This window comes from Ictidomys tridecemlineatus, chromosome 12 (genome assembly GCF_052094955.1).
Source record: "Ictidomys tridecemlineatus isolate mIctTri1 chromosome 12, mIctTri1.hap1, whole genome shotgun sequence".
Classification (NCBI taxonomy): domain Eukaryota; kingdom Metazoa; phylum Chordata; class Mammalia; order Rodentia; family Sciuridae; genus Ictidomys; species Ictidomys tridecemlineatus.
In genome coordinates, this window is record NC_135488.1 from 36,897,774 (window position 1) to 36,917,529 (window position 19,756).

The 19,756-nt window shown below is 54.8% G+C and overlaps 1 protein-coding gene across 5 annotated transcripts in view; it reads right to left on the reverse strand.

The window, feature by feature from the left end:
* Nucleotides 1–1,398: 1,398 nt before the first annotated feature.
* Fam178b (family with sequence similarity 178 member B) overlaps nt 1,399–19,756 on the reverse strand; it is a 100,350-nt gene continuing 81,992 nt past the window's right edge. For 2 of the 5 annotated variants that reach the window (XM_040270763.2, XM_040270762.2), the window contains exons 14-17: nt 19,046–19,171; nt 3,750–3,827; nt 3,338–3,490; nt 1,399–1,777 (exon numbers count right to left, since the gene is read on the reverse strand). In XM_040270763.2, the coding sequence (XP_040126697.2) occupies nt 1,745–1,777; nt 3,338–3,490; nt 3,750–3,827; nt 19,046–19,171 (390 nt within the window). In that variant the 3' untranslated portion in view covers nt 1,399–1,744. Of the gene's footprint in view, nt 3,491–3,749; nt 3,828–19,045; nt 19,172–19,756 lie in introns of all 5 variants that reach the window. The other 3 variants (XM_040270761.2, XM_040270760.2, XM_040270764.2) reach the window with 2 other exon arrangements.

Here is a 19,756-nt window from a genome sequence, read left to right on the forward strand (position 1 = left end):
TATCTGGAGGGACTGAGTTGTCACCAACACCTCCTCTCCCCTTGATATCTATTTCCCTCTTGGTGATGAGTAGGTTTAGGGAGCAGGGAGCCAGGGCTGGGGAGAAGGGCCCCATCTATCTATGCTGATGGACAGACCCTCCCTTTCCCCAAGCCAGGTAGGGGTAGCTTCAAGAACTGGAAACTCCCAGTTCAGCCACTCGGGACTCCCTACCTGTCTCTGCTATTGGCAGTAAGAACAAAGAAGGGAAATTTCAAAGGTGATTTCCAGGTTTCCAGAGCACACCAAGTAACTGAGGATCCACTGTCAGGATGTGCAGTGTCAGCAGCAGAGGCAGTCTGGAGGGAGGCCCTGTCCTCTTACCCAAAGACCTGGGCGGGCTGCTGCTGGGCAGCCCCCGGGCTGCCAGGGCCCATGCAGCATCTGTTGCAGCCAGAGAGAAACCAGAACTCATGCGGCCCAGGCATCCAAGTCACCCTGGCTCTGGAAGGGTTTCTTCCACCTCACTTGGCAAATACTTTGAAGCAGAAAAGATGTCCTGTGTGGCACCTGGCACTGTGCTATGTCTGTGCCCTCTGAATAATAGATCCCCGGGCTCCAGGCACTCTGGGGACCCCAAGAGGGAAGCAGCTATGTCTGAAACAGGCCCAGGAAGGGATGTGCCCCACTTTGGGTCTGCACACGGAGCCACTGAAGTTCCTCTATTTATTTACTTTGGTAGTGAGGGGGGTCCTATTCTTTGAGTTGAGTGGTCACAGAGGTAATTCTCTGCTACCTCCTGACTACCTCTTATATCTCCTGCAAAATCTCATCCCAACCCAGGAATCAGGAGGGGCCAGCCATGGATTGCCAGTACTAGGGAGTGGACAGACAAGAGAAAATGGATACTCAGGGACCTGTGGGGAAGAGAGGGGTGCAGGTCAAAGATATCCAGTACCCCACTAAGGATCAGAACCCATAAACTTACCTGGGGCAAGGCAAGGGAAAGCAAGAGCAGGATCTGGAACTGTCTTTTGGACCCGCCCCCACTCCTAAGTCTGGGAAGTTGATTTCAGAGCTAAACAATAAATTGAATTAAGTGTAATTACAGCCCTGATACACCATCTCCCTCTGTGTAGCCTCCCTGGCGTGGGCGGGAAGTGGTCCCAGACTGGATCCAAACAAATGTTCCTCATCCCAGCTCCCAGTTTCCATGGCTCTTGGGCTGTAGGGGTAACTGCTTCCCCCTGCACGTCTGCAGAGAGCCCTCAGGTGCAGGAGTAAGGCCTGCACCGCCCCCCTTCCTGTCACATGACTGCTGGAGGTGAGAATTTTGTAGCAGGGAAGCCACAGGCATCCGGAGGCTGGACATTAGGCATGTGCCCTTGGGATCAGATGGAAAGGAGCCTCCTAAGCCACTGATGCTGAAATAAACTTTAATGTCACAAAGGAACCTCACATTAGAGGCAAGGAGAGAGGGTGGAGAGAGGGGAAGACTCCTAGGAGGGCCCAGGAAATCAGAGCCATGAGGCAAAGGCCTTGGGGAGGAATTGCTGCTGGGAAGGGCTGGGAGCAGAAGGGTGGGCTGGGACAGGGAGTGGCCGAGCCTGGCGGGCAGCTGACCGTGGTGGAGAGGGCTCCTGCTTCATCAGGCCGCTCAGTCTGGGACCTCCTTTGGCCTCCATTCTTTGCCTCCTGCAGTTCCTGGAGTCCTGTTCACTTCCTGCTGGAGTCAAAAGCCCTGGGCTGCCCTGCCCTTGCTCCTTTAGATGTCTTTCCAGGGGCTAAAGTACTGGGCCTGTGGCAAGGAGAAAAACAGGCTGCAGTAACCTGGCCCAGGTGCTGCCCTCTCCTGAGACTCTCTGAATAAACAGCAAACACTCAAAGTCAGCTCCAGGCCTCCTCTGAGCCACGCAATGCCCTCAAGGCTCACTGTCCAGACAAGGACACAGCAGTCAACAGGCTACCTGACCACAATGTCACAAAGGAAAGCATTGCTCGGGTCTTCTCTCCCTCCGAATGGCTACAGGCCCAGGAGTGTGAACAGAGGTGGTCCTGCACCCTGGCTCTGCCAGGCCACCACTGGCTCTTCCTTCCTTTCTGGACAAACACACGGCTTCCCACCAGACTAGTGTGGTCCAGTTCCTGGGGGACCCAGGGTGAAGTCTGCTCTCTAGCTTTCTCAGGGACTTGTGAAATCTGAGACACAAGCTACAGCCTGTGGTCAGCATGTCAGTCCCAAGTCAGAGGTTATGGGGAACACAAGAGACAGAGGCGAGCTGGGTGTCAGGGAGCCCTGAGAGGAAGGTGTGGACAGGGATCTCTTTGGCCCAGCAGTCTCCAGCAAGGCCTGGGGACTCCTGGACAGCAGAGCCTCAAGCCAGCCTAGCAGGGTGTTGCTTGTTGGAGAAATGGAGGTCAGAGGGGAGGGTGCCAAGCAGAGGTTGCACAGGTTCCTGTATCAGGCTAAGCTGCCTCTGATATTCGCAGAACTGCCTACGTGACTGGATGAGCTCTCTCACCTGTCAGCGCCTCTGGTCAGTTTGCTCATCTGTAAAATGGGCTACCAACAACACCTGCCTCATGAGGGTTAGGTATATGCATGCAAAAACAGGTCCTCAGGGGCTGGGGATATAGCTCAGTTGGTAGAGTGTGTGCTTCATATGCACAAGGCCCTGGATTCAGTCCCCAGCACCACACAACCACAACAAACAGGTCTTCAGGAATTTTAAACTATGAACATTATCTAGAGGGTCTGTGACAATCTGGGTATTAAAGTTTGCTGCTATTGAAAACAGAAGGGATCAGGTTAGCCCAGGATCACTCTTGTTTATAGAGTGGGAGGCCAGCCCCAGGTCTTCAGGGAAAGTGGACAGGGCGATGAGAGCTGGTACCACTGGTACCCCTTCAGGCACTACTCATGACAAACTGGTACTGTCTCCCCAGGGCTGAGTTACTCTTCACTTTTATCTATTTATTTATTTATTTGGTATTTTTAGACAGGGTCTCACTGAATTGCTGAGGCTGGCCTCTACCCGCCATCCTTCTGGGGGTTGAATCCAGGGCCTTGAGCACACTAGAGGAATGTTTCAGCAATGACACACACACACACACACACACACACACACACACACACACACACACACACACACACATATCCAGGCACTGGATTCTTGATAAGAATGATGAGGGTCCCTCAGGGCATCTCCGCCCTCCCCCACCAACTGCCCTCTCCACCCTTGTCCTAGCCAGGAACTCAGCAGCTGCTGTGGAGTGGACATGTGGCTAGTTAGCTCTGGCCAGCCCAGTCTGACCACTTCCCTCCCATCCCAGGTCTGGGGGCTGGAGCGGGCACCACCTGGGGCTGGCAGTGGGCCAGCAGCTCCTGCCAACGGATATAGGTCTGGGTGGCCAGGTCCTTGAGCTTGGTCCGGTGCATGGCCTGGGGGCTCTCCCGGATATGGGTGCTGATGTGGCGGTCCAACTGCATGCAGAGCAGCTGCAGCTCACCCTGTGGAGACGGATACATGGGGGAGGGGCAGGAGGGAGGGCCAGCCAGAGGGAGGGAGGAAAGCCTCTGAGAGCCTGCAGGCAAGTGGGGCAGGAAAGGCACAGGGCAAGGGTCAGGACCACTTGAGAATGGGTCGGTGGGACCTGATGGGAGGAAGAGGCCCTGGCACCCCACCCTGGCTGGGCCTCTCTCTGCAGCTCCTGGCAGAGGACTGGACTGCACCCCAGCTAACCCTGTCCCATCCTCTTAGGACACTTACCCACTGGTCTGAAGTAATATCCTGGCTGCTGACCACCACTCCAGCCAGTGTCAGGAGGCTGTGGCACATGTAGCAGACCTGGAGAGAGCGCAGAGAGGGGATGCTCTAATGTGGCCCCTGCCTCTGCGGGTTCCTGGCCCTCAAGACCAGTGGGCCAAGGGTGGAGTCTCCCCACTACAGGGGTCCAGCAACAATCTCCAAGAGGATGGATGGCCTGTGTGAGCTGGCTTGGAGCCACACCCACTTAGACCTCTGACCACCAGCAGGCTCTACCAGCATCCCCCCCCAGATGAACTGTCCCCTCTTCCTTCAGACAAAGAAGGAATCCAGGACGGGGATGTACCTCAATAGGGAGTTGGAGACCCCAGGTTCATCCCCAGCACTGCAAAAACAAAACAAAGAGAATAAACAAAAAAGGAATCCCTTCCATCCAGAAACCACCCAAGCCTGTGCTGGGGCCTCCAGCAGAGAGGCCAGAGGCACCTCTTCACTTTGATGTCTGCCCATCAGCTGAAGCACACACACCTGTGGACAGGGTGACCCAAAGTGCCACTAACCCTAAGCAGCTTTGTACACACAGTGAAGGGGCGCCCTTTGCAGGATGATGCACCTGCACACAGTTTCTGACCAGCACAAACCTGGATGAGGAGCGGGAGCAGGCAGAGGCAGTTTGAGTGGAGATGTGCACACTTTCCCCACCAGCTCCACCCTCATTCCTGCTGCTGAACCCTTCAAACTGACCAGAGGACAGTTCGACGCCAAGGTAGTCTGACCCCCATGGCACCTTGGACTCTCTTGGCACCATCCTCTACAAAATGTCTTCCAGGGAGCATCCCCAAACCAAATCAGGCCCCAGGTGAGAGGCAACCTGCTCCTGGCATTCTGAGCTCTTGTCTGTGGGTATGTGCCACCCCCACCCAGAGCTTCCTGCTGCCTTGTCCCCTTCTGCTTCTTACCTCTAAGATAAGCAGGGTGGTTAGAAACCTATCACCATGCCTATGGCAGATAAACAGCCCCATGACAAGCTGGGATGGGAGAGGAGGGTGGGGGGTGGCCGGCAGGGCTCCATCCTGGTGACAGTCTGGCCCTGGCTCCCCTGCCCTCATCAGCCTGCCCAGGTGGTGCCCCAGAAACGGCAGCAGCCTCCTCACACTGACCTAGGAACGTCCCCATAACAGAACCTAGCAACATTACTGAAGGCACCAACTTGGCACTATGAACAGACTTCCTGAAACTGAATACATGCTACAAAATCCTGAGGATAGAGGCCACTGCAGGGCTCCCTCAGCAATACCTGCCCAAGACCCAGCCTGGTCAGCTCCGTGGCTAAGGCTCCCGGGAACCTGACTCAAGCTGACTAGCCCTGGGGGCCCTGCACCTGGCTGGCCCAGAGACACAGCGGGAAGCCACTGCCCCAGTGGGTAGTACCAAAGCTCCTCAACTCCGCTCCCACCTGCCAACCCCTGACCTTCCTGTGTGCTAGGTGCCCTAGTGCCCAGGCCAGCTGATCACCGGCGAGGTGCCCTTTTGGTGCGCTGGGTCCCCTGTGTTCCAGCCTGGTCTTGAGAGAGAGGGTTCACTCCATCTAGCCTTTGCAATCCTGGCAAACAGCTCATGGCTCAGACCTGTGCATCTGAATTGTCCCTTGACTAAGGCACAGCCTCATCCACTTGGGGAGGAGGAAACTGCTCCAGAAAGGTAATCATTTGGTCAACCACCACCAAACCTCAGCTTTCCCGTGGACCAGGACAAAGTCCTTCCAGGGTTGTTTTGTGTGTGTGTGTGTGTGTGTGTGTGTGTGTGTGTGTGTGTGTGTATGTGGTGGGGGGGATACCCTGGGGATGCAGCTCAGGGGCTTCAGGGAGGAAGTGACTAAGCTCAGATGGGCCTCCATGTAACAGTAGGATTTGAGGCAAAGATGGCCCTGTGGGGGTGGAGGTGGGCAGATGACAACACCAGACAGATCCTGAGGGCTGATGCAAGACACAGAGGGGCACTGGGGACACGTGGCCAGGGCTGAGGGAGGGCCTGGGGTCGTGGCCTTGGAAGGTGGCTGTGCAGGTGGGATGGAAGGGGGACCCAGGGCCCTCTCTGGAGCAGGGATGGCAGGACGAGGGCTTTCATCTGCCTTTTTCCTTTGTCCTTTCTTTTCTCTTCAGGGTGTTGTGTGGGCGAGCACTCCACTGAGCTCCACCCCCAGTTCTCGTCTTCCCTTAAGAGTATTTCTCTACCATGTGTGTGCTTTACTCATGGAGTCAAAATATAACACAAACTGGTTGTTTTTCTAAAAATTACAAGACACTGCCCATGATAATGTGACTGAAACTCACTGGTCTTGGGGTAGGTGTGGGTAAGGGAGAGACACATGACCTTGAAAAGAAGCTGAGGCCTTTCCCTTTTTTGTTGTTGAAACCCAGGAATGAACCCACAGATGTTTAACCACTAAGGCACATCCCCAGCTCCTTTTCATTTTTTATTTAGAGGCAAGGTCTCACTGAGTTGCTGAGGACATTGCTAAATTGCAGAGGCTGGCCTTGAAATTTTGATCCTCCTATCTCAGTCTACCAAGTCACTGGGATTACAGGTGTGTACCACTATGCCCGGCTGAGGCCTTTCAAAAGAGCAAAACACTTGGCATTGAGCAAGCTGCTGGTGAGGTGGCAGGGAATGACAAAACATCATTGCCCATGGAGCCTTTGGCTAGGGGGATGGCTGTGGGGAAGGGTGTAAAGGCCAAGGACAGATACTGAGCAGAGAGGGGGAAAAAGGGGTCTGGAGATCCCGAGTGAGTCCTTCAGACCTTTCACTTGTAAACACCTTTCACTATCCACAGTGCTGGAAGGCCTGCCCCGGAGTCAGGGGAGGCAGCTGGTTTTGCATTAAAAGAGGCGGGGCTGCGGGTTTGGCGAGGGAGGGCGGGCCTCAGGATCTGAGGAACCCCCTGGAGGAACTTGGGAGGGAAATCTGTCAGCCTGTTAACCCTGTGCAGAGGGAATTTACTGGGAGGAAAAAAGCCAGCGCACGCTGCTCTGGGTTTCACAACTTTGTTTTTATACTGATTCCCATAATCGAATCTGCAGGGAAAGTCCCAGAAAAATGATTCTGTTTTTTTTTTTTTTTTTGGGGGGGGGGGGAATGGGGATTGGGGAGCAAGTCCTAGAGAAAAGCCATATCAAACCACATTTTATAAGGTTTCTTCCCCAAGGTGGGTACCCTGCCTCAGCCTGGAGGCTGGGGCGTGCCCTCCAGGTGCACCTGGAGTTGGGCCTAAGCCAGGGGAGGCTGCAGTCAGACTCAGTCCCTATTTAATAAAGGGGAAAGTTCCACTGAGGCCAGAAATCATGGCCAAAGCTGAGATCCTCACGAGTGTTTTGGAAAAAAGGCCTTGGGCTTGAGGTAGAGCACTTGCCTAGCACGGATGAGGCCCTAGGTCCATCCCCAGCACTGCAACAAAAAACACAACAGTGGGCATGGTGATTCTGAACATCTGTAATCCCAGCTACTCTGGATGCTGAGACAGGAAGTCTCAAGTTCAAGAACAGCCTGGACAATTTAGGGAGACCCTGTCACAAAACTGAAAGAGGGTGCGGCTGGGGCTCAGCAGTTAATGCACTTGCCTGGCATGTGTGAGGCACTAGGTTCGATTCTCAGCACCACATATAAATAAATAAATGTCTATCAACAACTAAAAAAAAAAAAATTAAAAGAGGGTGGGTGCTGGGGAGGTGGCTCAGTGCCAGAGTGCTTACCTAGCATGCCCAAGGGCCTGGGTTCCACCCCTAGCATTGTCCCTCTCTCAACCTTGAAAGGGGTCTGAGTCCATCCAGATAACCTCCCACTCCTGTGTGAAGGTCAGGGAGGCAAACTTTAGCAGGAACTCGGGGCACAGAGCAGGCAGAATCTGAGTCTCCTTCTCAAATGCCATTGCTTGGGTGACTGAGGCAGGCCAGGAGCACAGGGCAGCCATGGTGGCCCTCCTGCCAGGGCAGGACAGAATAAGCAGCCAGATGCGAGCGCAGAGCCAGGCTTCCTGCTTTGTCACAGTGTGGCCAATTCCTGAACTTAGCAAGCCCACACCTGTCTTGACTGGCACCACAGAGACACCAGGCTTTGTTTTTCTCTTCAAGAACAAGAAGGGGTGGCCAAGGCAGCCCGCCCCCTGCTTTGCCACGATCTCTAGCACTGGGAACACAGGGGTCCCTTCCATGGCTCTGTGAGAGAAGTCAGTGTGGCTTGGGGCAGCCCCCCTGAGGGAAGCTAGGCCTGTCCATGCTCCAGGGCTTGTCTGGAGCTGGCCCTGACTGGCTCAGGAACCCAGCTCCTCCCACAGGGGCATGAGTACAGGCTGGGAAGCCCCAGCGGGAAAATGGGACCCAGGAAATCTCAGCCAACGCCGTGGGGAGAGACAGAGTCTGGAGAAGCCAGGAACAGGACTAATGGACGTGCCTAGACCCAGTGCTGACTGGACAAGGCGGACCGTCCTGCCCATGAGGCCAGGCTTCCTTCCTGGGCTTCTCCCTGGAGCCTGGGCGGGTTCCTCTCAGAGGTTTAGTGCACAGGCCTCATTCGGCCTCTCCTGCCCCCAAGCAGGCCCTGCCCTCCCCCTGGGGAAGGAGGCCCAATGAGTGATGGCGCACAGCCACCAGGCTCGTCACCCAGCAGGGGAAGGGTGACGTCTCTGTTCTGCTCCAGCTGGTCTGAGAGTCTCCCAGGTCAAGCGGGGTTCTTCTCTTGCACTTTTGTCTTAATACATGAGGGAAACAGGGTGGACATTTCCCAGGAACTTCATCTTGCAGGAAAGTCCCCTCTAGCTGATGCCAAGGGAGCAGGCTGTGGCCCGTTACTTGCACAGAGCAGGGTGGGTGGGTGGGTGGTGCTCCCAGGAGGACGCCTGCTCTAGCCCCGGCAGCATGGTTTCTCCCACCTCAGTTCAAGACCGAGTCTTACCCTGGGCAGCTCTTCAAACCCAGCCTGTTCCCTAGAGGTGCCAGGACAGGAGGCCTCTGGGAGCAGGTTCCGCCAGGCGCTGGGGTAGCTGCCGAGGACAGGGGAGCCCTAAAGCTGACCCAGGAACACCTGCAGGGAAGATGTGGTAATGCACAGGCTGTGACTCTCCCTGCTATGCTGCGGGGACCTGGGGTCCACCCTGCAGGTGTCCCTGTTCTTACTAATGAGAGTTGGCCCTGGCTCCACCACAGGCTCTGGGTGGTGGCCACCCCAGGGGGATGTGCATCCAGCCGAAGGCCTGGAGATCCAGCCCAGCCTGACCTGCCACCAGCAGATTTCTGCCCTGGGTGCCACTGCGACCATGGCTGGGTGTGGGGGGCTCTGAGGGATCGTATGTGAGCCTGTGTGCTGAAGATCAGCTCTACAAACGACTACTCCTCTGTGAGCCATTTAGACCTAAGGAGAGACCAGGCCATGATTCCATCTCCTTTTTTATTAAATCGAAGCCTACAGCATCGATTCACACCCTGACTCAAGGGAACACGCAAAGAGAGCCTGGTGACCCCTACTTCTCAGCAGATGTGGAAGCTGAGGCTTGGAGAGGTCCCCAACATGAACCACCCTAACTCTGTCTAGTAAGACACAGCTGAGCAGACTCCCCCAGCTGCTGGATGGAGCTGTGTGTGTGTGTGTGTGTATGTGTGAGAGAGAGAGAGAGAGAAAGAGAGAGAGAGAGAGATCTAAAGGGTACTGACTCTGTGGGCATTACCCTCAAGAGACAGCAAGGCTCTGCACTCTGCAGCAAAGGTCCAAGGGCCTCACAGAGGCAGGACAGACAGGCCAAGGCTGCTGCTGGGCAGATGGGGCTGTCCTTTCCAGCCTGAGCCCCAAGGGCATGGTCTAGGTACTCTACCTTGGCTTAGGCCAACAACAACAATCATTATTAGTGGTGAGCAATCCTGAGGCAGGGCTACTTGCAGGCCCCAGGCCAAGAGCCTCAGCCAGAGGAGAGAGCTATCTTATCTGGCTGGCCTGGACATAAGATCAAAGGACACACATTTTTCTGGGCATACACCTGAACTGGTCCTAGCATGTGGCACCTGCCACGTTGATTGCTAGGACACCATTTCTTCCCTGTCCCTGCGAGCAAACAGTATGACCCTTGTCTAGGTAGCTCCCTCTAAGATTATACTCTCTGATTATGGCCTCTGTAGGCACTTAAAGGAGTATAGGGCTGCACCCAAAGTTCTGTTCCCAAAGGAAAGCTGACTTTGGAAGTGACTCTGCCCAAGACTGGTCATCAGTCATAAATCCTAGCAAGAAGGAAATGACAAGGACACATGACCAACTAATAGGAAATGAGACATGTGACATAATACTTCTTCCTACCCAGGATCCCTGAAGACAGGGTCGAGAGGCCAAAGAACAGGCGTCACAGGCAGGGGCTGCCCCATTCACCACAGGGCTTGCCAGGCAGGACACCCAGTTCTGCACATCAAAGTGACCTCGTGCAGGGGGGGGGGGCGGAGCCCTGGGCACAGAATAGGGACAAGGCCACTTTAGGGTGATGGGAGACAGGCGGGGAGCATCTGCACAGGAACAAGACTTCCGGCTCAGCTGCTGGGAGGAAAGTCGCTCTAGGACTCCAGCTGGGAGGAGTGGCAGAGGTCTCTTCCCAGGCTTTGGAGGACCTAGGAGACCAGCACACACCCACACTCTCCATTTCCTTAGAACAGGGCTGAGCGCCTCACCTGCTTTCCCTGCTTCCCAGAGAGGAAGTGCAAAGGCCTACACTCCTCACAGTGGTACTCTCTTTCTCTCCTTCTCTTTGGTACCAGAGATTAAACCCAGGGGCACTTAACCACTGAGCCACCTCCCCAGCCCTGTTTAGTATTTTATTTAGAACAGGGTTTTGCTAAGTTGTTTAGGGCCCTGATAAATTAGGGAGGCTGGTCTTGAATTTATGATCCTTCTGCCTCAGCCTCTGGAGTCCCTGGGATTATAGACATGTGCCACCACGCCAGGCTCTCTTTTTTAGTACTGGAAATTGAATTTAGATATTCATGAATGCTAGGCAAAAACACTCTACTACAGAGCTACATTCTCAGCCATTTTTATGTTTTAGTTTGAGACAAGGTTCTCCTTAAATTGCCCAGGCTAGTCTTGAACTTGCAATCCTCTTGCCTCAGCCTCTGGAACAGCAGGGATTATGAGGACGTGCCACCACTATGGCCTACGCAATCCTTTTTTATTGATTGGAACTGGGGATTGAACCCACGGGTGCTCAATAACTGAGCCACATCCCCACCCCTTTTTATTTTGAGACAGTGTCTCGCTGAGTTGCTTAGGACAGTTCTCTTTTAAGCTCTATCCTGACATGGAGATTGGACCCTGAGCAGCCCTGGCTCCTGCCCTTGGTACTGAGGGCAGGGTGGGAACCAGGAGGCCTTGGCACCACAGGCTGGGTGGAGGGTTGGTGTAGACAGGGGCTGGGACAAAAGCAAGAAGGTAGAGGGCCTTTTACTCCTGTCTGCGCTTCAGGGAGGTCATCTAGACAGTGTGGCCCAGTCCACCTCTGGGGGTGGAGAACCTAGGGGCTGTAGGCAAATGCTCGCTCGAGAGGGCTCCTACAGAGCCCACCCTTCCTCCCCGGCTTCCTGCTGGCAGTGGGGTGAGGGAGACCACAGGCAGGGCCTGGCAAGGGGCTCTTCCTGCTCCTCCAGCTGGGACTACAGACCCTGACCTCAGGCAGATCTGGACAGGAAAGCCCAGCTCTGCCAGTGGCCTAGAGAGCAGCAGGAATCTCAGTGCGAGTCTGAGTCTAAATGTATGCAGAAGCACATCAGCATGTGGGGGTAAGTGTGAGAATGAGCATGTGGAGCCATGTGAGGGGGCACTGGAAACTGGGCCAGGCATCCACATGGCCGCCTTCATAGAGCAGTGGCTTCCGCCAAAGCCAATATCTGCTGGGCACACTGGTGCATGCTGCCTGTAATCCCAGTGGCTCAGGAGACTGAGGCAATAGGGCTGTGAGTTCAAATCCAGCCTCAGCAACTTAGTGAGGCCCTAAGCAATTTAATGAGACCCTGTCTCAAAATAAAAAATAAAAAGGGTTAGGGATATGATTTAGTGGCTAAGTGTCCTTGGGTTCAATCCCTGGTACAACAAAAGGAAAACAACAACAAAAAACAGTAATCCAAGCAGTTTGGGAGGCTGAGGCAGGAGGATCACAAGTTCAAAGACAGCCTCAGCAAAAGTGAGATGCTAAACAACTCAGTGAGACCCTGTCTCTAAATGAAATACAAAACAGGGCTGGGATGTGGCTCAGTGGCTGAGTGCCCCTGTGTTCAAACCCCGGTTCCAAAAAAAAGGAAACAAACCTAATCCCAGCTCCCAGTGGGTCCTCCTTCTCACTGAATTGGCTCCTGGAGTGTTAGCATGGCGAGAACCTGGGAAGCAGGGCCCTCCTTGAGCTTCCTGGGAAGATCAGAGTATAGGGCTCTTACCCATGATGGAAGAACAGGGGGTGCTGTGGAATCCAAGGTTTATGGGCATCTAGGATCCACCCCCTTCCTCTGTAAGAGCATCCAGCACTTGGGCCAGATTGTTCTCTGGTGGTGTCTTCAGTGCTGACACCAGGGGAGTTCATGTGACCTGGACCAGCCAATCATATGCCAGCCTGGCCAAGCCAATGAGACTCGACTCTGGGACTTTGGTTGGGCCTCCAGGATAGGGGCTCTTTCTTTCCCCCTGGCTCATGTGGCTAAGGAAAGGAGGTCAGCCTGGAGACTCACACCACCAGGAGGAGAGAGCCTGCCTGGGAATGCGCCACGGGGTAGAGCCGAGGTGGAGAGAGCAAGGCCAAGGCTTCAAGGCAGTGTGTCCAGCTAAGCCTGATGAGCTGATCTGCAGCTATGGGACTGATGCTCCTATCACTAAAGATGGTTGGCAGAGTAGAAGACACAGAAGAGCTGAAAAGGCAGGGAGCACCTGAGAAGGCTCTGGCCTATCTGGTATGGGCCGGGCCTTCCCTACCCATTCCCAGTCTTCCACAAGGCCTGAGCTGCCTGGTCACCCCACTTAGAAAGTCCTGCTCCTCCACCTGCTCTGAGCTGGTGCGAGCCTGGAAGGAAGAAGAGGCAGCTGGCGGGGCTGGGGGCATGGGGGCAGGCAGGGTCTCCCACGTCACAGCACCTGCTCAGGCCAGGCTTTCAACGGGTGCCTGGGAAGGAGGTGGAGGTGGAATCTGACCTGGCCTCACACACACCTCAGTTCAGGTGTGTGAAGCAACAAGTGCACAAGCCACAGCCTGAGTGGACAGGCTGGGATGGGCCACAGGGATCCAAGGACAGGAGAGGAGGTTGTGCACTGCAGGGAGGAGGACCAGAAGGAGCAAAGTCATAGGCACCGGAATGGAGGGTTTCTGGGAAAGAGTCCACTGCTTTGGTCAAAGCGGGGTGATATGATTGGCAGGGCTAAATCTACGTGGATGAGGTAGGACCAGCTGGCGGAGGCTTGGATGGCAGGGTTTGGGGTATAATGTGACAGGTCGGAATGGGAGGAAGACCATCCATAGAGCCACCCAGGGGGGCTGAAAGGGCCAACAAACCTGGGTAGAGAGACTCTAAGGGGTTGCCTGGAGGACTGGCCCAGCTGGGGTGAGGCAGAGAGGACCTAGATGCTGCACAGCCTCCAGCTGCCCGGGCTTGAAGAAAAGAAGAAGCCTAGCCTGCTCTTCCAGCGTGGCCCTGTCACTTCAAGACCTCATGTGCTTGCAAAGAAGTCAGAATTCCTAGGAGCCAAAGCTGGCCTGGGCCACCAGTCCCCAGACCTGCAGCCATCTCCTCTGCCCCAGGAGGGCCAGCTTTTCAGAGGCTGCCTCTTTGAGGTCTGATGCTCCTCATTTTGGAGGAATTAACCAACCACCAGCGGGGGAGGAACTCAGGAGTCCTGAGTATGTACTTTCTGTTCCTCAGCTCCTGCTTCCTCCCAGACCTCCTAGCCCTGCCTAACCTAGGTTCCCAACCCTGTGGGTGAGGGGCAGAGGGAAGGCTAGGTGTTTGCATGTGACAAGGCAGAGAGCACAGATGGGGGTTGGGGGTTGGCGGTGGCAGAGGCTCCGGGCCCCACTTGTGTGTTTGAGGGTGACACAGGACCAGAAGTCTGAGCTCAAGGCAAGCCTGAGGGAACACACATTCCCTTGCTGGGGTTGAGAGTGCAGAAAGAGGGCAGAGGCTAGCTGAGAGCTGCCACAGGGCAGCACACCACCCTGCCCTACCTCTGCAGGGAGCTGAGCCTCTCCCCACCACCACCTCCCACTAAGACGGCTCCTGGCACAGGGACAGACAGCTGCAGTCTGCAGTCGCAGCAGCCTGAGCAAAAGCAGCAAAACTTGTTTGCCAGCTCCCTTGACACAGGCTGCACACCACAGGATTCACAAAGATGCACAGGACGCACTCACACAAATGCACAGCGGCCCATGCCCTGCGTAGAGGCTGGGCAGAGCCACGGATGTGCAAGGGAGTCTGTGCGGGTAGGGGGGCTTACCCCAGCCAGCATCACCCACCTCAGAAGCTGCCTGATGCTGTTACCCCCAACATCACCTCTTGACTATCTCCACAAACAAGCCCTCTCCAGGCCCCAGGAGACAGAGCCAGGGACCCTCCAGGCACGCACCTGGAGGAAGCTGCCAGGCAGATGCTGAGGGAGCCCTAGGCTGTCATCCTCTGAGGACTTCATCAGGCAGGGAAGAGACACTTATGGAGACTGGAGCCAGGTTGAGATCCCGCCTTTTATTTTCCTTTACTTTTCAGGTACCAGGGCTTCCCACGTGCTAGGCAAGCACTCGACCACTGAGCTGCACCCTCAGCCCTTTAAAAAGTCTGTCTCACTAAGTTGCCCAAGCTGGGCTTGAACTTGCGATCTTCCCACTTCAGCCCCTGAGGAGCTGGGATTTCGGATGCCCAGCACTAGCTTGGGGCCTCACGCCTGCCAGGCTCCTCACCCCCTACTTCCCTCCTCCCTTAGTTCTCTTCCCATACAAGAGGAGACAGTGACTTCCTTCCAGGCCTCAAATTTAACCAACTGGGAAAAAACTTCCATCCCACCATCAAGATCCTGGTTCCTTTTACCTCCCAAATCTCTATGGGGAAAAAAACCCAAAAAAACAGAACCAAAAACTCCCATCAAATATAGCATCTGGCTGGAGTGTGGCTCAGTACTAAAGACCGTGCTTACCATGCACAAGGCCCTGGGTTTGATTCCTAGCACCACCAAAAAAAAAAAAAAAAAAAAGTATATATACACAAAACATATAAAATGTGTGCATGTTTATATATGCATGTGTGTGTGTATACACACATATATGTGTATACACACACACATGCATATGTGTATACACACACGCATGCATGCAAATGTGTGCGTGCGCGCGTGTACACACACACACAAGCACTAGACATGGTGAAAAGCAAAAACCAAAAGGGAAGTTGGTAAACTGGAGCATGGTGTGTGATGGCAGGCTTAACAAGAGCAGAGAGCAACAATTTCAATAAACACACACCCATGACCTGGGGACTGGACAGAACACAAACAGACCAACTCTGGCCACATTCAGCTCACACAGTCAGTTAAAAGCAAGCCAACCAGGAAACCCTGGTTCTGGGTTGGAAGGCTGAGCTGGGTGCCCCGAGGAGTTGGGTTAGGCAATGTTTGTCTGCCTGGGGCTAACAGGCTAGTCTCTCAGAGGGCCCAGGAGGACACCTGTCTCTTGCAGAATTGAATTGTGGGCCAAAGGGAAATAGTGGGGGACCAGCCCCAGAGCACAACAGTTTCCACTCTGCAAAGGTCCTTTCTCCCCTGTTCTGCCAGTCAGGGCACTGAACTCTTGCCAGGCTGTGCCCAACTGCAAGCATCTTCTGCCCAGATGTTTATTCTCCTTTGAGTGAGCCCAGCTCCAACCAAGAAAGCATAGGGCCACTGACAACTGTCAGAGGGCTCGGGACTTCATTTTATTTACTTTTTGGATTGGTCTCACTATGTTGCCCAGGCTGGCCTTCAACTCAAGTGATCCCCCTGCCTCAGGCTCCCCAGCAGCTGGGATACAGGTGGGCAGCTGTCAGGGCAGGCGGGCACACTTAAAAATGCCAGAAGAAAGCATTCTAGTTAGCCCTTTCTTCTGTCCTCTTCCTCTTTTTTTGGTTTTGGGAACTGAACCCAGGTGTGCTCTACCACTGAACTACATCCCCAGCACACCCTGGCTTTAAAATTTTTTTTTTTTTTACTTTTATTTTTATTTTTTTGGTACCAGGGATTGAACCCAGGGGCACTTAACTACCAAGCCACATTCCCAGCCCTTTTTATTTTTTGCTTAGGGCCTTGCTAATTGATGAAGCTGGTTTTGAACTTGTGATCCTCCTGCCTCAGCCTCCTGAGCTGCTGGGATTACAGGCCTGTGCCACCACACCCTGCTAATCAACTCCTTAAGCAGGATATTCCATGGAAGCATTTTCTTCTCCTTTACAAGCTCTGTTGTGATTTGCTAAGTTACTTTGACCTAGCTAGGACAAATAATTCAGGAACCCAGGCCGCCCACCTCCCCTTGAGCTCCCTCTCCTCCTGGCCCCCATGCAGAGGAGCAGCTGTAAGAGCCATTTTGTTCAAGTACTTGGTGTCTAGCTTTCCCTGGCAGGAGCTTCCTAATTACCAACAATACCCTGCAGCTGGTTCTCTCATTACAAAGGTGTCACTTCTGAAGCCCAGAGCTCCATCAGGCCTTAGGGACCCAAAGACATTAAGAGACCCGGAGCCTGCCACTGGTTGGAAGGTGTGCAGAGGGCGCTTTCCAGAATACGGGCAGGAGAGCAGATGACTAGAACAGAGTGGAAGAAAGTCCAGGAAGGGAGAGATGAGACGGATGATAACACAATCCATTTGCTTGTCCATCCCTCCGTCTGTCCATCTAGTGGCAAAGTGGAATGCGCTGTACAGAGATGTGGCTGTGCCCTGGTCCAGCCAGACAGCTCATGCACACAGGGACAATGCTAGGTGAAGCCACATTGTGCCCTGGGCCTCCTCCCAGAAGGAGGGAAGAGGCCGGGCCAGTGCCTGAGAGAGAGGAGGTGGGAAGAGCTGGGCAGAAGTGTTTATTTGTAGGGCTGGGGGAGGGCTATGACCCGTGGAGCAGGGCAGGAAATCTCCCAGACAGAGTAGGAGCTGGGCTGGGGGGATGGGTGGGCAGCCCAGCATGGTAGCCCCAAGGGCCTGGAAAAGCAGCCACTTCCTGCACCACAGGTCACCTCAGGATGACCTGACTCTGGCCTCAGTTTCCCCAGTGCACTCAAGGGGCCAGAAGACAAAGACTTTGAGCTCTGAGGATAAAAGGCTGAGCCCCCACCCAGACCACCACTCCCATAAAACAGGGCGGATGACGCCAACGGCTCTCTTTGGCTGGTAAGTAGCCCCATCTTTGCTTTGAAGATGAAACACGCTGGGGCCTAATGAGGAGTCAGCCAGCTGGGGTGGGAGCCTGCCCAGTCATCGCCCCACCTCGCCCCTCCCAGTCAGAACAGCGCTTAGGCAGGGGACACAGCTCAGCCCACTTCACACTCTTCTTCACCTGGAGCCCCACCTGTGTCGCTTGCCCTCCTCTCCCTCACCCTGAGAGCCTGCAGTGGTCCTGGGTTGCATCCAGGGTCCTAAGTGCAGTAGTGACCTTGCCTGCCCCTTCTGCTGTCCCCTCTCCAACACGCTCTGCTTCTGGGCTACTCTGCCAAGATGTGCAGCCCCTCTGAGCTTCTAGGCCACACCAGCCATCCCCAATATGGCAGTCAACCAGGGGACGTGGGGACGCTTCTCACAAGTTCCTCTACCTGTGTGGCAGCATCCCTTAACACAGAGGATGCCTCAGCCGGCTCATTCCCCCCCCCCCAAGGCTATGGGACAGCTGTGCCACCAGGCAGACTCAGAAATAAGGGGAACCAAATGGAAAGCTGGGCCTGGCAGGGCCCTGCCTCTGTGGCATGAAGTTGTGGGGCTGACCCCCAAGAGCCAGGCCAGACCAGCCTCTTCTTTTCTCTCTCATCACTCCCCCCAGCCTAGGCCTCCCAGGTCCTGGGGTCCTGCTCAGGCCACCCCAGAGACTGGTCCTGCCCCCTTTCTTTTTTATTTTTTTTTATTTTTTAGTTTTTGGCGGACACAACATCTTTCTTTGTATGTGGTGCTGAGGATCGAACCCGGGCCACACGCATGCCAGGCGAGCGCGCTACCGCTTGAGCCACATCCCCAGCCCCCTGCCCCCTTTCTACAGGCCCCATAACCAGCCTCTGCAACCAGCTCCTGTGTCCTGGCAGTGCTTGGCAGAGGAGAAGGGGCATGCGGGCGGCTCACACTCTCCAGGGAGGCTGCAGCCTCGTAAATGCACTCATATTAGGCACAACGGAAAGATCACCTTCCCTGAGTGTCCTGGAAGGGGAGTGCACTGGGACTCTCTTAATGGTTCATTTGTGTTCATTAAGTAATTAATTTGTTTATCTGATTTGCAGAGCAGTGCCCAAAGGCTGGACTTGTGGATCCTCAACATCCACCTCTGAGCAGGGTTTTGGAATTACTGCCTTGCTGAATTAGAAGATCCCTATCTCCATTCATCACCACCAGTACCCAGGGACAGGGAGCTGGGCCTGCAGCGCCTCCTCAGAAGCCTACCCACCACTGTCTCTGCTCTGACATTCATCTTAGTCTCCTCGCCCGGCAACCTCCAGGCCCTGGGGTACCTTGTTGCCCTTGGCTTCCAAACCTAAAAGCCAAACTGTGGCTTTTAGGAAAGCTGGGTGATGTCTGGAAAGTTAATTGGGAAGAACTGTGGGGAGGTCAAGGACTCAGCCTCGGTAACAATCACTGAAAATGAGCAGGGAGGCTGGCCCCAGCCCTGCCCTGCAAAAAGGAAAACGAGGATGTCCCTCCCATAAGGACACCTCCTCCTCCTCCTAATGTGCTCCCATCACCCACCCCACCCACCCCAGCATCTCCCCATCCCGGATCAGGGTCCTCTAAAGCTAACCCAGAGCTCCAGGGCTAAGGAAGCCAGGCTACAGCGGATGCAGCAGACACACAGCGGCCCTCTGGCCTGCAAGCCTGTGCCCATGCCCTGTACCTACGTGTGCCGTGTGGGCAAGGGCTCTAATTACAGGCTCGGGAGCTGAGGAGCGCCTCCCCTCAACACAGGAGGAAGCCCGCTGGTCTCTGCTCTGGCGTAGCCCGGGGCTCTGGGAGGATGGGCAGCTGTAGACCCCACAGGTGGTGCAAAGCAGACAAGACAGCCCTGGCAGAAGCAGACAGAGCAGAGTGCTCACCTTGTGGTCCAGTGCAGCACTGGCCTTTGGCTGTTGCTCCTGGCAGGGTGGCAAGGGCTCAGAGCCCAGGTATTGCCCCAGGGATGATGGCCTCATGAGGCTCAGGAGTTGACTGAGCAAGGACAGCTGGGGAAGACAAGGAGGCTGTCACATACTGAGGGTAGCAGCAGCCAAGCAACTGTGTGGGGACACACTCAGCTGGCAACAGTGGGTTAGAGGACCCGAGACCACCTCTCACAGATAAGCTGTGTGGCCTCTCAGACCCTGAGTGACTCTAACACACACACACACACACACACACACACACACACACAAACGTGTCTTGCACAGGGCAAGCCCTTCCTTAACCAGATGAACTAGGAAGGCCCCCTGAGAAGGGCTTCACTCACTGCCCTGGAGAACCGAGAGCCGGAGCTCGGTCCTCTACCACTGGGCAGAACCTTCCCAGCTGAGCTGCTCCTTTTGTGCCAGCCCACTAGGCAGAGAGGGTGCTGTCCCTTTCTTTTCATTGAATTTGTCACTGTGGCATTTCCCACACACATGGAGAGAACATGAGCCCTGCCTGTCCCGTCACTGAGTGATGACCACCATCATCGTCATCTTCTCTACCTGCTTCATCATCTCCACCCCAGCACAGCCTCTTCTTTTTGGACATATGTTACATATGTTATGTACTTATTTTGTGTGTGTGTGTGTGTGTGTGTGTGTGTG